Below are 16,345 nucleotides of genomic sequence, written 5' to 3'. Positions count from 1 at the left end.
TAAGAAAACCCAGAAAAAATGGGCCGTGCTTCAGTGATCTGTTCCACACCTCAGACTAACTGTGATTTGGAGGGAGTCTTTTTTCCAGTGACATATGAAAAAAGAAACTCAGGCAGTGTAGGTTGCTTTTGGGCGTTGGAAACTTTGGGCGAGATGGAAAAGTCTGCTTTGTTCAAGTGCAAACACGTGCTCTTCCATTTCTATTTTCAGGAGTTGCTAAAGTACAGCACGAGCTGTGATGGAGTTCAGGAACTTCAAGAAGCTCTGGTTGCAATGTTGGATTTGCTAAAGTCAGTCAATGACTCTATGCATCAGATTTCAATAACAGGATATGATGTGAGTAGATTTGGGTAATGAGAGACCTTGCACAAGGCCAGATGATGCACTGGGAATGGATACTGTCCCAGAATGTATGAGCTAAAAACTATGCTAGAACAGCTACAAAGTGGATGGGATCAGGAAGCTCTTACAGGTGACGGTCTTCCATTTGATTTCAGGATTTTGGAAAATATCCGCATCCAAAGGACATATTCAAAGTCGCGTAGTGCCCACACTTGCCACCTTGTGGTTCTCGAGAGTATTTTTCCAGCATGCACCTTAGTTCTCTCATAGCTCACCTTATAATTTACCTGGGGTGTCTTCATAGCATTTCTCATTCAACATTTAACTAAATACTCTCTGAGGCTGATTTTGATCCTTGCCCATTGAAGTGGTTGTCTTTCCTAGGGCTTCAGGGAAGGGTGACGGGATGGCTTTCTAAGCTGCTGGTGTCAGTCCTGGCCTGCTTGAGAAATCCATCCTCCGAGACCTCAGTTCAGGCTCAAATCTCATCTGCCCTCTCCCAGTGAAGTAGCCAGAGCCCTTGACCTGGACTTCCATAGGAGTCGGAGAGTTTTCTTGTCTTCCTGGTTCTTCCAGTTACCGACTTGTATCCCTTCACATAGACTAGCTGCAGCCCTGCGTCCGAGACCTCGGCTTCCCACCTGGCACCATGCCGTCACTCCCAAAAGATCATCTGATCCTTCCAGGAAGACCTATTCTTAGAGTGACGTGCCTTGGAACAGAGCTGGCCCCACCACCCGTCATTGTTTGGACAGGCCTCTTACATTTGAATTGACGTCTTTTTCTTTCTTTTTTTATTTGTCATACTCTCACCAGGGTGACCTGAGCGAACTGGGGAAAGTACTGATGCAAGGATCTTTCAGTGTTTGGACAGGACACCGAAAAGGTCCGACAAAAATGAAGGATCTTGCCAGGTTCAAGCCAATGCAGAGGCATCTGTTCCTGTACGAGAAAGCTCTGGTCTTCTGCAAGAAGCGAGAGGAGCATGGAGACGGATATGACAAAACCTCATCTTACAGTTTTAAGCATTTTTTGAAAGTAAGGACTCTTTAGTTGGGGCCATTGCCGTGTATATTGTAAACCGATAACTCTGCAGACCCAGCGAGTATTTTTCCTCTAACACGGTGGCTTGTTTTCTGCTATTAAGGGCTGTAATGCCTCAATATGGAAGTGCCATACCCAGGAAAGGCTGCTGGTTGTAATAGGTTGTGGGGACCCCCCCCAGCTGAAGCAGCAGCTGGGAGAGCCCATGGACTCAGAGTCCCATACGTGATGGCATCTGCCAGGGAAATGGAGCTGCGGGCAAGTCCCAGGATGAGAACATGCCTTCCCTCCTCCCCTAGCCTGCTTTTCCAGGAGCAGGGGTGAGGGCATGAAATTGGGGAGGCCCTTTGCATCTTCCCCAGCCCACCTGGGAGAGCAAGGGAGCTCCTCACACCCCTGGTCCCCAGGGAGGCCCCTTGGGCTGGGCTCTGCCTGGCTGTTCTTGAGCCCCGTTTCCCAGCCAGGAGGATGCAGAGATAAGTCTTCTGCCCCTCTCATTGCCTTTCTTCTTTGGCAGGCTAAAAGTACAATTATCAGATGAAGAGAGTAGCCTATGGCAAAATACGAGGACGTAAACAACCGTCCCAAGCCTCTAAATGCTAACTACTATCAATAAAAATCCTGAACTTCTCTAAAAGAGACCTTCTGTCATACTGTGTGTGATGTGCACTTCTAATGTCAGCATTTTGTCTCAGTACTCTCCCTTGTTTTTCTTGATAAAGAAAAACCCAATATGGGTGTATGTTAGAATGGAAAAAAATGGGCACTTGGAGGCAGAGCCTTCAGGCCCAGATGCTGCAGGTCCCTGATCTCAGTGGGGTCTGGGGAGGGAGGTGCCACGAGTAGTTGGAAAGCCATGTAATAGTAAATAAGTCTGTTCAGCTCCAGTGCACGTTACAAATCGTGTATTAAAAGCAAATCCCAGGCCGTATGTTTAGGTACTTAAATGTTTTTCCCAAACAGCATAATTTTCTTTCTGCAGAGCTTGTTTTCCCTGTAGTACTTGTTTTACCATACGTGCTTTTGAAAGAACTGAAGAGGTAGCGTGGGGAAAGACTGCTTGGAGGATAAAATCCTACAGTCAGGAGTCCAGGCAATGTGGCCAGAGTTTTTCTTTGCCTCAAGAGAGCTCATTTTCCACTTGTTTGTGTTGCCACACTGAGAGGTTGGCATTAGAGAATCCGTGGATGCTGCAGGATTACATCTGCACACATCTGTTTTCAGAATTGCTGTCCTGAGGGCGAAATCATGTTTCTGGAGCTTGGTATTTGTTTGATTCATGATAATATCAGGAAATTATTTTTCTTTGCAAAAATGTTTTCTGGGGATTCAGAATTAAAGCAAGCTGTTGGGTAGAAGCTGTGTAACTGGATGTCTGTAAAACAAACAAAAGAACCCCTCAGGATACTATTTTACACACTATGTGAAATACCCAGTGGTAAATACATCTTCGGCTGAGATTCAGTAACTTAGAGGATGCAGGTTCATAACTCACTGTGATGCTAAGTAAATCAGTCTGCCTCGTACCACCGTGGAAAGCGATGCAGTTGAACGCCGTCCCAGAGCTTTACACTAACCCATGTTGGTCTGCATTGCAGTGAACCAACAGTTGAGGGACAGTAAATTCTGGTCAGGGGGAGGAAATAGAATTTCAAAATCCACTAACATGGATGAACAGACCTTAAATATGTCTATTCCTGGCACTTTCCTTCGCATCCTCATAGGAGATCACCTATAATTTCTAATATCTTGATGCCTGGGCAGTTTTGTAGGAGCTTCTGTATAAATTGCCATGCCAGAGGAGATGCACAGAAATGGAAATTGCAGAATATGGATAAGGCATTCTCTAGGCTGCCCTTTCAACAGCTTTCATAGATTATATTTTTTTAAGTTTTCATAAAATCAGAATGGAGCCTGATCTGCCTTTCTAAGGCTTTCTGGCACTATGCTGCACAGGATAAAATAATTTTTAAAAATATTTTAAATTTTTTAAAATAAAGTAGAACTAGGAAATACTGACTGTTGTTCTGCATCTGGAGACAAACACTTTCTCGGAAGTTCATAAAAGCTCTGCTGTTCATACCAGTGAAGAAACAGGAAGCAAGTTGCTAATTAGCTTTCCTTGTTTCCTGAGGCTGTTCATAGGCACTGAAAATGGGTGCCAACATTTGAAAAAGTAACTAGGAACAGAAAGTTTACCCAGGTGACCTAATCTGTAAATTGCCGTAGTCTTTCAGACCAAAAGCTCTGAAGATGCACCTATTAACAAAGAGGAACAGCAATGTTAAACAGATGTTCTTTCTAAGGCTTTATTTATATTTATACTGGATTTATCTAATCCCACCTGTGTGAATAATTTATGATAGATGGTACCATTACTATTAGATCTGTTTCAAAACATGGAAGTGGGATACTTCAGCTATTTTTGACCATCCATTAATCAGCGATAAATTACTAGCAAACTGTGCTTTAAGTGGGAAGATGGTTTACGTGATATCAGGTATTAAAGCATTTTTCAGCTTTATGGCATGTTCAGCAGGTGGGTCAGAGGTCTCCTGTTGCTGAAGAGTTTCTTGATCTCTAATCGTAGTTTGAGCTACTGATTCAGTTGGGTCATGTTGTACAGATCCTGAATTATTCGGGCCTTAGGTGTTTCCATCCAACTTATCAAAGTGATAACGGGTACCTAGGTCCAGCAGCATTCAGCCACATCTAGCTTGAAGTCTGCGTGCTTCCTGAAAGCCAGGTTTTTGGCAGCTCAGGCTGTATATCCAAAAATTAACCCTTCTTTTGGAAACCTTGGGATGACGTCTCAACTACAGGGATGGTCAGGGACCAAAAGACGTTGAACTGAAATTCCTAAAGGAGCTGAGGGCTTCACAAATGGGTTTTAAAGACCGCTGAAAGAATGAAATGCAGAATTCAGCGAGTAAGTGAAGAGTCATGTGGCAGAAATAATGTATGTAGAAAAATAATGTGCCATGCATTTATAAAGCTTCATATGCCTCATCTAAGAAATTTCATGCTGAAAGGGCTATGAGATGACTTTTCAGTTAGTTCCACTGATTCCCAAATGAAAAGTCCCCTAAGGTCCATTGATTGGTTTCAGAAAGCTTTTGCAAATACAGCAAGCTGGCGGAAAGTCAGGGGGGATAAGTTAGATAATGACTTTCAGTTGCTACTGAAATTAAAGTTGATGAAATGTGTTAAATTGAGTGAAAACAGGTTTGTTTAACATGCTGCAAAACGTCTGGAATCATAGGGTAGAGGGAGAGATTTGTAGTATGTTTAATTTTTTGGTTCTTTTGCAGATGAATGCAGTTGGAATAACTGAGAATGTGAAAGGAGATCATCGGAAATTTGAAATCTGGTATAGTGGGCGAGAAGAGGTCTATGTCGTGCAGGTTTGTAGCTTCAAAAATCTGGATATTTGTGCATACTCATAACAGTGTTAAGGAAATGCCTCCCATTGATCTTTATGGGATCATCAGACATTTAACTTGCATTTCTTCTTCTTCTTTGCCCACGTCAGCGTTCACAGCGCTGTCCCAGCGACTGGCCCTTGGTGTCCAGTCCAGAACTGTAGAAGTCATCTTAGAGTGGAGACAGAACTGCTCTTTGGAAATAGAGCCTTTTATTCCAGATGAAATCTCAAATAGACCAGTACTTGAAAAAAAAGATTTTACTGTGCTTAATAGCTCATGTGAATTGAACTGGGAAATGGGCCTCATGCTTTAATGGACATGAGCCACATGTGCTCCTCTACAATTAGATGTCAGAACTGCTCCCAGAGCAAAGGCTTAGCCTCCGTGGTGCTATTTCCAGTAGTCTTTCGACTCATCTACAAAATAGTAGCCCAATTGACCTGATTTCTTCCCGATTTTTTTTTTCCTTCTGTAGCGTTTTGAATAGAAATTTAGGAAGGTGAAATGTTTGCCAGGAAAACCTGTTGTGAAAATATTGTAGATTGATGGGTTTTTTTAATTAGTCTTCTGCCTAGCTTTTTTTTCCTCCATGTTACAACACAGTAGCCAACTTAAATTCCTAAAGCAGATGTATGTAGCCAAGTATACATATATTCAAAAGGCAGATTTGGCCCTTTAGGTATTTTGTAAAAGAGATAAGATGCATGCAAACGTGTGCTTTTGCCTGCACTCCTTGCATGGTAGTGATGGCTCCACAATTTCCACCGTGTTTTGCCTGGATGTAGTGGGGATCATCAATTTTAAAAGATCAAGAATGTTTAAAATGTAGTGGTGGCTTTGGATAAAAGGGGATTTCAGATAATTACAGCATAGAAAAGTAAGATTTTATTCATACATCGTAATGGATGATTCTTAATTCAAAATTCAGACAATTTTCTCTTCTTCCAGGCCCAAACAGTAGATCTGAAGATGGCATGGTTGAATGAAATAAGAAAAATTTTGTTCAAGCAGCAGGAGCTTATAAAAGGTACATTTGACCAATTTCTCTGTGGCATTCACTCCGCTGCAGAGCCTTTCCTATTTTCACATTGCTAATCTTCAAATCCAGTAATTCTCACCAGAGAATTGATTTTTCAGAAGAAGCCTAGTAACAAAATACTGGAGTGAGGCCTTACATTACAGGGAAATAACAAAACTTAGAGCGGTAAAGGCCAGGTGCTTATGTGAAAATGAATTTCAGAAGTACTTTTTTTTTGTCATTACCTTGGGAATTATTTCACATTTGTTATCATAGGCTTCGTTCAACAAGACACATAGCAGATGCCTAGTTTTAAGCATACTATAGTCTTCAGTGGCATGCTCACTATTGGATTTGTGCTAACATACCGTCTTACTCATAACTAAGTCTGTGCTTTGCAAGAGTCCCTAGGTCTGTTTTTCTCTAAACAAGAAATCATTAGTTTTGTACAAAAGGTCTAAATTTTAAAATAATGAATGCTTCAAGTGCGACGGTTACTAATAAAAAAAAAAGGATAAAAAAAAAGGATTTTAAGCTGGTGTTTGACCTCCCCGCAGTGGAGAAGCAGCAGCCCGGCTCGTGCACAGACCAGCTCCCGCTCTCCTCCCAGCTGAGCGATGGGTGAGTCCCAGGAGCTGGACCGGGGGCTCGCTCCAGTACCCTCCCATCACTGGGCACCCAGTGCCTTCTGGCCGTATCCCGGCTCTGTGCTATTGTCCCAGCCCGTTTCGGTGTGAGAGCTCTGGGTGGGGGTAGGAGGGGTGTGCTGCCTGTTCATCCTTGGGTGGCAGTGGTCTGGGGACAGCGTCTGTAAGGGGCACCCTCGAGCGCTCGCCTGGCAGCGCAGCCTGAGCTGCAGCTCCTCTGCAAATGGAGACAAAGATCGAAGATGATGCTCAAATTCAGGGAAAGACATGCTGCAGCAATTTTATTTCCCGTCCCCAAAAAGTTAAAAAAAGGCATCGAAGTCCTTAACCTTTACAGAAACATACCTTAAGAAGTACCATTATTATGTCTGACTCTGTTTTACAAAACCTCGTGGAGTTTGTGTTCATTCATAAAGTAAAACTAAGATTGATTTTTTTTTTTTTTTTAATCATTCAGAAAGCAGCAGAGAGCCTCCATAAGCTCAGAAGAGAATGACTCAGAGCGCACCAGCCCAGTGATGCTGGACAGTGGGCTCCTGTCCCCCCAAAACAAGCCCCACAGAAGTACGGACCCTTCCCCTTCCTTTGGGGCACGCTCTGCGGGTGCTGGGGTAACCCCAACCTGAGCTGCACGCTGTCTTGCAGGCTGGCCGGGAATGTCACAGTCCCTGGAAATCTGCGAGGGGCTGGAGGAGTGGTCGGGTAACCAGTACCTCTCCAATTGCTCGGACACCGAGGAGGAGGACGGGAACCAGCTGGTTAGTACAGAGATGCGATAGTCCCAAAGCTCGGGGTGCTGCCTTCTTTGGTCATCTTGCTTTATTTGCTTCACTGGGTAATGGATGTATCTTGTCCATGTCTCTCAGATTTTCCATATCTCAATTTGGGGAATGAGGAGATGTCTCAGCCACAGTTTCTTGAAATAATTTTAATTAAGGTAGCTGATAGGGCTCTGTCACGTTCCCGGCGGCAGTCAGAAATAACAGCTGTGTGATATGAAATGCAGCTAAATAAGATAATTTTTTCTCATTACCGCAGTCTCCAGGAAAATACAAAGCCCTTGCAGACTGCAAGAGGAGAGGATCAGAGGACCTGCTGGTGAAAAATGGGGATGAAATTCAGCTTTTGCATGAAGATGGTGAGGGACAGTGGTAGGTATTTTAGGATTACTTTGCCTTATCTCTAAGAGCCTGCAAGGCAGTCCCGTGCAACCTTGCTTGCCTGGTGATACACTCGTCGTAGCTTCTGATTAAGTTTTAGACTATTCCAGAAAGCTGGAGAATTCATTCCCTTGCCAAGACTAGAGGCCATACCACTGGCTTGGCCTGGGAAAACGTGTCAGGACTTCCCTTGCCGTGTTTCACCAACATCTTCACAACCCCTCTTCCCATGCTCTTCCCACTTCAGATCATGCTTCAGGTGAGAGGTCTTTGCCCACCCCAGCTCAGCTGTTGGCTTTGTTCCTCTGGGCTTATTAACAGCAATATTCTGTAATTGCAAGACATTTTCCTCCCTCAAACAGCTGTACAAGTGTTAACTGGTTAATGGCTGCGGACCATCCTTCTGTTGTATTTAAAGCTTTGGCTCGCAAGATAACACTTCATAGCTGGTTCTCTCCTTATGGCTGGGAGCATTGCCTGGGAAAATCACCATGCCCAGCCTCCTATCCATTGAACCATTAGTCTCCTTGTCTCGGAGGGCAGCGTGCCCTCTTCTGATTTTTGCAGCAATTTGGCTGAGATTTGGCTGTCTCTCCTTTCCAGGTTGATTTCTGACTAGCTCTCGTCAGCCAGCCCGGGGTCTTAGTAGGAGGGAGCGCAGCACGCTAATGCCTTGTTTGGGATGTGGGAAGGATGATATTAGCAGGAACCTGAATCAGATTTGTGCAGGCACTAGCCTGTAAATGCACAGACACGAATGCCCCATGGAAGATTCCTGGCTGGCATCTACAGCCCTTGGATTTCAAGGGAGAATAGAATAGAATAGAAAAGAATATTTCAGTTGGAAGGGATCTACAATGATCATCTAGTCTAACTGCATTTTGCAAAATTCAGTTTGTTGTTAGCAAAAGCAAGATGTAAAGCATCTCGGTTTTGCTGAATGCTCACCACCTCTCATGGTGGTTTCGGCCAGTGCCAGGCAAAAATTTCTCACACCAAACTTTTTTGTTAGCACAAATTTCACTGCATGAGTGAGACAGAGGGATGTCATTTATGAGCATGAGTATTTCCAGCTGCCTAAATCTTGGCTTGAATTTACTTATAGTACCCTGACTAAATTAATCCTACCAGTCTAGCTCAATAGCAGAGAAGTGAGGAAAGTAATTGCCCTTGGCTCCATCGGTAGTCAATGGAGGAAAACTGGCATCTCTGGAGGTCTCATGCAGGATAACTTGTGCTCTGGAGAGTCCTGTTCCTCTCCATTGACTAGAGAGGGGCCTAAGGCAGTTGTGCTCCCAATGTAGGCTTTTTAATTAGGTTCCTAGATTTAGGTGGGAAGAATACTTTAATGCATACCCAGCTCCTGTTAAAATGCTTCCCTGGTTTGAACAAATTGTTGGTTGCACCGACAGTTGTGTAGAGTGTGCCCATATCAAACTGCTCTGGGTTGATTTGTTCCTTTTACTAATGCCGTTGTCGTTCAAAGGTTGGTGAAAAACCTAAACAGAAGAAAAGAAGGCTGGATTCCTGTCCACAGTCTGCAGATAGTAGTTGGTGACTGCAGATTTCGGAATGCCAAAGTCGCAGGTATCATATAGCACGCCTAGCAGAAATATTTCATAACTCCAGTCAGGTCTTTTAAGCTATTTGCATTACACTTGATGTACTAAATCTGGCTGCATATGCCTCTGCAGGAAAAAAAAAGAAAGCAGCTACTCCAAAAAGCCTGCAAAAGTAGTAAATTAAGCTTTTTTTTGTTTGTTAACACCTTAAGACATTTCTGTGACTTTAGGCACTAGTAAATTAAAACCAAGCATTTAAAAACATAGATTTCTTTGCAAGAGCACTGGGTAGAAGATCGGGGAGAAGAGACGGAGTCTGACCAGGGATTCCCGTGACTGTTTTGCCTACTCGCTGCTGTAGCTCAAACCCCATGTGAATAGGAGGTACCTAGGCAAAATCTCCTCCTGCTGCAAAAGACATCGTGGCCTGACCCCCAGCACTCTCAAGGCAATACTTCACTTCTGCAGCCTCACTCTTGCCCTCATTGCTGCCTGCTTGTTAATCCATCATTAGAATAAAGTTTATAAACAGGTTGCCAGGTTTTGGCAGAAGGCTTCTAGCCTCAAAAGTAATATTTCTCATTTTCTAGCCGTAAATGTACATAGAAATAGATAGGGAAGCATAGCAGATGACACAAGAAAATGCCTTAAGAGCAGCCTGTCACCCTTGCCGTGTACACAGCATCACCACTCCATGTGTTGCCTCATCACCATGCTGTCCACTGGAAATGGGAGACCAGGGTTTTTGATGGGAGCAGCTCAGGAAACCCACATAGATTTAGTCCGTTAAAAAAAAAAAAAAAATACACCAGTTCTGACCATATGAAACAAATTTTGTGAGTAGATTTCTTTTTAAATACTTCCTTTTTGTCAAAATCGATTGTTTTGATGAACATGAGGGAAGCCTTCTGAAAGGCTTAAAATTCCAGTCAGTTCTTGATTGTTTTCCAGTATATTTCAGTGAAATCCTTCCTGTACAGGAAGGTATTTTTTTATCCCCTTTGTTGCAGGGCAGTCAGATTTCACAGGTTGGAGGTTTTCTGACTTCACGTAAGGGGTAGCTGGCAGTGGGCTAGCAGCACAGCGGAGAGGACTCCCCTTGGTGTGCTCCCACCTGGAGCACCATGTGTTGTCTTCTCAGCAATCAATCATATCTCGCTGGGTCCTGGACCACAGCCTGCGCAGGAGGTTTCTCCAGCCATAGATGCATCTTGAAAATAGGGTGCTGGCAAACTCTGAACACTGGTTTGCTTTGTCAGTGGTCCTATCCCCCAAAGCCTAGAGACTCCAGCCTGGTTTACAAAGTTGCTGAGTACAAACTAAGGAGAATTTCACAAGGCAAAACCACAGAAAGTGGCCTCGTGCTACTGCCCGGACGCTCTGCAGTCGTGTTGGCAGGGTCTAGTCGCAGCACTGAGGCTCTGTTTTCCCTGTTAAGATTAACTCTGTTCTCTTTTGCTATCGTGTATGCAGTCTCTAGGCATGATTCTAATTTTACATGCACTCCAGGCAATACTGTAGGATGCTGTAGGATGTTTTCTTGCTATTTCCTAGAGCTATTCCTAGAGCTTTTCAGTGACGTGTCCTTATAGCCATAATGTACTTGCACTCTGAAAACTGATTTTCAAACAGTACCTTTGCATTTAGCAATCCCTTTTCATCTGTGGACTGGTCATTTTATACTGCAGGTGACTTTGTACCACTGACTGCTCGGGGACGCAGTTTGGGTTGGGTTTTTTTCTGCTTTTTCAGAAGATGGAGCTCTTGCTCCAATATAGCAGAGGGATAATTAGGCAGCCAAGCTTGTAGAGCAAAGTAGGGGCAGGAGGGAGCACCGTAACCCTCACATGTTATTAGCTGCTTGTGCTGAAATGCTGTTTTGCATGTAAGCAGGGTAAACTTAATTAACATGTTGTGGGGTCCCCAAGGGCTTAGAGTGTGCTGGAGTCACTTCAGAGCTGGGGGAGAGGCAGTCCTGGCCCTTCGCGGCAGGTAGTGCCTCTGTTATTGCTCAGCTCCACGTCCCCACAAGAAATAAAAATATATCTCCAATCACAGATTTTCCTAACCAGAATTCATACAAACTTGGGATTTGGGGTTTTTTTCAGTTCAAAGCCTTTAGCTGAATAGATGAAATGGTTCCCTTACCTTAACATTTTTTCCTAGATTATACTGTGGCCCTAACAAAAACCTCCCACCACGGGATGGCTGATACCTGCATGCTTACAAGCTGTTCCTCTCCCCTCCTGCTAATTATTCCAGTGTTGGGCCAGTACAAAACATAATGAAGTTATAGGGAGCTTTTTGCTGCCCATTTGAAGTTATCAGATACGTATTCAGTCAATGCCCCTACCATTGCCAGCTTTGCAAATCCACCGTCCTCCTGCACCCAGCCTGCCGAGGGACAGCCTATGTGCAAAGCTGAACTTGCACCACCCAAACGAATCCACAGATGATTCTTCTTCCTTTCCTCACGTGGTTGCATAAGTAATTTTCCTTACAGATGAGTCATTACTATTGGCAATGCCATGTAACTGTTGATAAAACAAGTGTTTTGGTCCAAATCTTCTTTTGCAAAGGTGTGCGTGGGGGAAACTTTATTAAACTTTTTGCAAATCTTGGCCAGGATATAAGCCAGGAGGCTTTTGGGGAGGAAGATGGCTGGCTTGGAGGTTGTTCTGAAAGCCAGTTTTCCCTCTGGTGTGCCTCTAGCTATAATTTCTGAGATTAGTCCTTGCTGCTTTCTTCTGAATAGATTTATTCTGTCTCCTGTGCAAATCCATGGTGGATTTTTTTTTATGTGTGTGCCGTAGGAATAGTTCTGTATCGCAGGTGATAACGCGCAGATCTCAAAACGGGAAAGATTTGGAGACAACTCTGCTCAGAGAAAGCAATATTCAGAAAATAGCTACTGCTGAGATTGACCCATGTGTTGCTAGTTTAAGCTGCCTTGCTAAAGCGGTCAGGCATTGCCTGGTCAACTGACTTGACTTTTATATGAATTAACAAGGAGATGCAAGATTATCTCCTCATTTCCCTTGTGTGAGACGCACATCTCGGGGAAGGTGAGGGCTGCAGCGTTACAATCCCACCTCCCCTTCCACAGTGGGGCAGGAGACAAAACATTTCTGCAAGTCCCCCGGTTGCTAGCGTGCCAAAGATCATGAGTTACAGCACTGACAGCATCTGTGTCGGTGAAGGAAAAGGCGTCTCGCCTCCCAGCTGCGCTGCAGCACCCACTTCAAGGCAAACGGAGAGCGGGGACGGCAGAAATGAGGTCACTGCCGTAACCCAAAGCAGATGCGTGACTTGTTTTCACTTCAGTGACACTGTGCTTGTGGCCAGCAGCGCCGCAGCCTCCCCTCTTGTCGAGGTTAAGCTCCGTCCCTGCTCTTCTTTTCTCTCAGCAGTGGTAAACAGATGCAAGCGAAAGGAAACATGTTGTTTGCTCCCAAATTTTCACATCAGAGCAAAATGGGGCCAAAGCATTTTCAGCTTTTTTCACCTGACCTTTAAAAGCTGGGCAGAGAGAAGGGCGAGTGTCCCATTTCCACTCGCTGCGTGGAGGTTGCGTGAGACTGATGTCTTTTAGAGGGAGCATGAAATAGAGTAACCTGAATAAAAATAGGGATTCAAATGAAAAATGGAAGCAGTGATAAATGCCTTTACTTATTATATATATAAAAGAAGTATTGCTGCAACTTTCAAGTTCTTTCAGACAGCAGACAAGTTACGTGGCAGAATTGGCCTTGAGCCCAAAGGCAAGGAGCATTCCGAGCAGGCACGGAAGGGTGCTCTGTGCCAAGGCAGGCGCACGCACCCGCTTGGTTCAAGGAGGACGCAGGCTCCTGTTCTACGTGCCAGACCCTCTCCTAGTTTGTTCTAACACCCCACCTGCCCAATTATCTCTTCCAAGCCTTAAGGGGATCCCCTGTGTGTGTGCTCTTCATGCTGAGCAAAGGTTTTCCCCCTTGGTAGTGCCCGAAGGACCGAGCTTGCGTGTCCTCTGTTCCTGCTGGCCAGGGCAGTGGGGATCGTCCTCTCGACTACGGTGAGCTTGGGGCAACCCTTGACGTGGCTGCCGAGGCCGCGTGGTTTGAATCTGCCTGATAAGAGTATTGTACGTGGCTGAACTCTTGAGCTCTTGCAGGCTGGCCTAAGCATGTTGGCTGAAATGCGCAAGTTTTGTCTAAGTTCTGTTTAAAATGCCACTTGCAGTTTTGCAGATGCAGCACAGCTGTTTGCACTATTACTCATGCACTTTAATGATTGCAGCCGCAGGCTTTTGTATTTATGCAGGGTCCTTTAAAGGTAACGTTGATTTCTTTTGGGCCTTTGAAACGTAAAGCAGGGTCTCCTCGTCCAACCTGCGAAGCCAGTCAGCTTCACAGAACAGCTATTTTGTAACGCTATAGAAAACCATTTTGAGCCTGACAAAATAAGGAGCCTAGAGAAGACAGCAGCTGGCCGCGCTGTGATAATCAAGTGATAGATGATGGAAATGAGTCAAACCCTGTGGTCCTGCCTTAGACAAGGCTCCCGCTGAAGCTAGTGGGAGTTCGGCTTTTAGGGAGAACTGCAGGAGTGCACTTATTTTTTTTGTGTTATACAAATGTTACATGATTACAGGGAACAATGTATTTCTTGGAATAAGATGCTTTAATATTAACATCATTCTTCATTACTTTATAGATGCTGCCCTGTGTAACACGAGAAAGTTTAGTTCCCCTTGAATTAAGGGTGAACTAGCAGCATCCTATTTTTGATGCTCTTTGGAAGCTTTCAACTAAGTGTTACAGAGAAATAGCACAATAGTTGGAGTTGTCCTGTACTATTCATCACATTCACAGACTTCCACAGCTTCATCTGCACTGAACGGGACTGGGGTCCTAAGCAGCTTCTCATAGTCATAAAGGAAGCCATTCTCTGCTCTTTCTTTTTTTTCTCCTATGGAAAGTACAGTATTTTATTATTTTTACCTGCTGTTTTTCCATGACATCCATCACGTTTCATCAGAGAAGTACACTACAGTTTCCTGACACTTTGTTTAGATGCTTGAAATTTCCTCTACAGGTTGAAGGCTTTGCCTACTTACTAGCTGACAACTGTTGAAGTTGATTGCAAATAAAAGAGTTGAGTTTTGGTAAACCAAAAAAAAAACAACAAAAAAACAACGAAACCAAAAACCAAACGAAGCTGTATGTCCTGCTTAATTGATTTTATGGATGGGTTTTTCTTAAATATCTACTTCAGCTATGTGAACGTAATGTTCTGTAAGAGCATCATCTGGCTGACTCACATGCGAAGATGCAATAATGCTAAAGATCCTCTTTTTGCACTTAGGGTCTGACTCCAGCCCATTGCAGTCAGTCCCATTGATTTCAGTGAGGTTTGGATCAGGTCAAACTGACAACTCAGGGCTGTCGCCAATCACTTAGGGTCCCAAAGCGTCCCAAGGCTGAAACCTGTATCTAGCAAGTGTTGAAGTTTACATTAAATGTATGTACTTTTGGAACACGTGCCATAAATCAAAGTTAAATGTCCATGTTTGCACTAAGGATCTTCTTGTGATAAGACTGTACTTTTCAGCATCTTTAACAATAATGTATCTCTTGAATTTTTGAGAAAGAAAAAGGAATATTGAACACATAATTTAATTTTGTGTTTCTTTGTCTAGTTTTGCTTTTGTAGAACATAGGTACAGGTGGTTTAACTTTTAAGCAGATGTGTGCAAAGAGCATCTGACTGTGTTAAGAGCAGGGTTAATAGTATGCATGCGGTAGTGAATTTGCTCTGTCCCGTCAAAATGAAACATTTTATACCGTGGACTAAAGGGGGACCTTTATGATCTGACTTTGATTTGTGAACCATAGATTCTTAGACGCAGTACGAAGTTGTTAAGTTAAAACATACTGGGGTATTTTTGGGGGTGACCATTTTTGTGCAGAGGAATTGTTGAACTACGTGATGGCTGTGATTGCCAGGGGGGTTCCCCACCACACTGGTGGGCTTTTCTCCAGTTTGGGTGGCCGGTATTGCAGATAACCCCTGTACACCCTCAAAAATGTGACCACCTGAATCTGAACTGAGCAACGCTGCAAGACCTAGAAAGAGCCCAGTGTTCTTCAGCCGCTGGCAATCATAGCAGAGAGCGTTTAAGTCACGGAAGGTTATTTCTATCTATCTACTTTAAAATTGGTCACAATGCACTTGCTAGGTGGAAAAGTAGGAGTCTCTTAAGTTACTGTCGGGGCTGTTTATAGTGGTAACAATTGTGGTTAACAGTACACATTTTGAGGTACAACTGTAAATATTTGTCTCAAACATAGCACACATTGCATATTAAGTGGTTTTAATCTTTTTTGTCTTCCATAGTTTTAAAACTAAGCTTTTATTAATTTATGAGGTTGATAAGTTCTGCAAATCTGAATGTACAGTCTGAGATTTTTAACATTTGAAACTTTGCACATGACATGGTATGTTACCTTAAGTATGCTGTTGAACTAGGCTCTTCATGTATATGTATAAATTACAGTAGAGAATTTTCTCTGACTGCAAGTTTAAATGAACTATATTGTATATGTACCTGTAAAAAGATGTGTTAAATCTATATTTAAAGATTAAAACCTTGTTAAATAAATTCATATGAGAATATGCAGCTCTGTCCAAAGACACCTCTGCTATAATTCTAGAGAAAACAAAATAATTCTCACAGTGTTGGTTTTATTTAATTTCTTTGGAACAAATACAACCTTCTTGCTTGCCTTTTGATTTTAAAATAAGCAGTGGCAGACGATCCGATGAGCTTCTTGCTGGATGCAGTGGCAATGAAATTGGGAGAGGCACCTTAGCACTCATACCGACATCTGCAAGAGCAGCTACTGAAATCCTGCCCTGGCTCAGGGTGTCTCCATCACCAGCCTCCCCTGCATCCCAGCGCTGGGCAGCGCTGCCGGGAGGGACCTCCGGGCTTGGGACCGCAGGACCACCGTGCTCATGGGTGGGTGCACGGGGACCGTGTGGGCATCAGCCTTTTTTGCAGGTGCTGTGGGGGGAGAGGTGGTCTTGGGGGCACATCTCACCAGGCAGGAGGGAGGAGACCCCTTTCAGTGGGCTTCTGCCTCCGGGGACGTGCCGTGGTCCCGTG

At 43.9% G+C, this 16,345-nt stretch overlaps 1 protein-coding gene across 4 annotated transcripts in view; it reads left to right on the top strand.

Moving 5' to 3' along the window:
- The window catches only part of MCF2 (MCF.2 cell line derived transforming sequence), a 60,880-nt gene extending 45,024 nt beyond the window's left edge, over nucleotides 1-15,856 (top strand). For 2 of the 4 annotated variants that reach the window (XM_052813549.1, XM_052813552.1), the window contains 10 exons: nucleotides 211-336; nucleotides 1,159-1,380; nucleotides 4,698-4,790; nucleotides 5,760-5,838; nucleotides 6,387-6,450; nucleotides 6,934-7,040; nucleotides 7,122-7,234; nucleotides 7,515-7,627; nucleotides 9,123-9,223; nucleotides 13,177-13,878. In XM_052813549.1, coding sequence (XP_052669509.1) covers nucleotides 211-336; nucleotides 1,159-1,380; nucleotides 4,698-4,790; nucleotides 5,760-5,838; nucleotides 6,387-6,450; nucleotides 6,934-7,040; nucleotides 7,122-7,234; nucleotides 7,515-7,627; nucleotides 9,123-9,223; nucleotides 13,177-13,253 — 1,095 coding nt within the window. In that variant the 3' untranslated portion in view covers nucleotides 13,254-13,878. The other 2 variants (XM_052813551.1, XM_052813550.1) reach the window with 2 other exon arrangements.
- The last annotated feature ends 489 nt before the right edge of the window (nucleotides 15,857-16,345 follow it).

This window comes from Harpia harpyja, chromosome 18 (genome assembly GCF_026419915.1).
Source record: "Harpia harpyja isolate bHarHar1 chromosome 18, bHarHar1 primary haplotype, whole genome shotgun sequence".
NCBI classification, from domain to species: domain Eukaryota; kingdom Metazoa; phylum Chordata; class Aves; order Accipitriformes; family Accipitridae; genus Harpia; species Harpia harpyja.
This window is presented reverse-complemented; position numbering and strand designations above follow the sequence as displayed.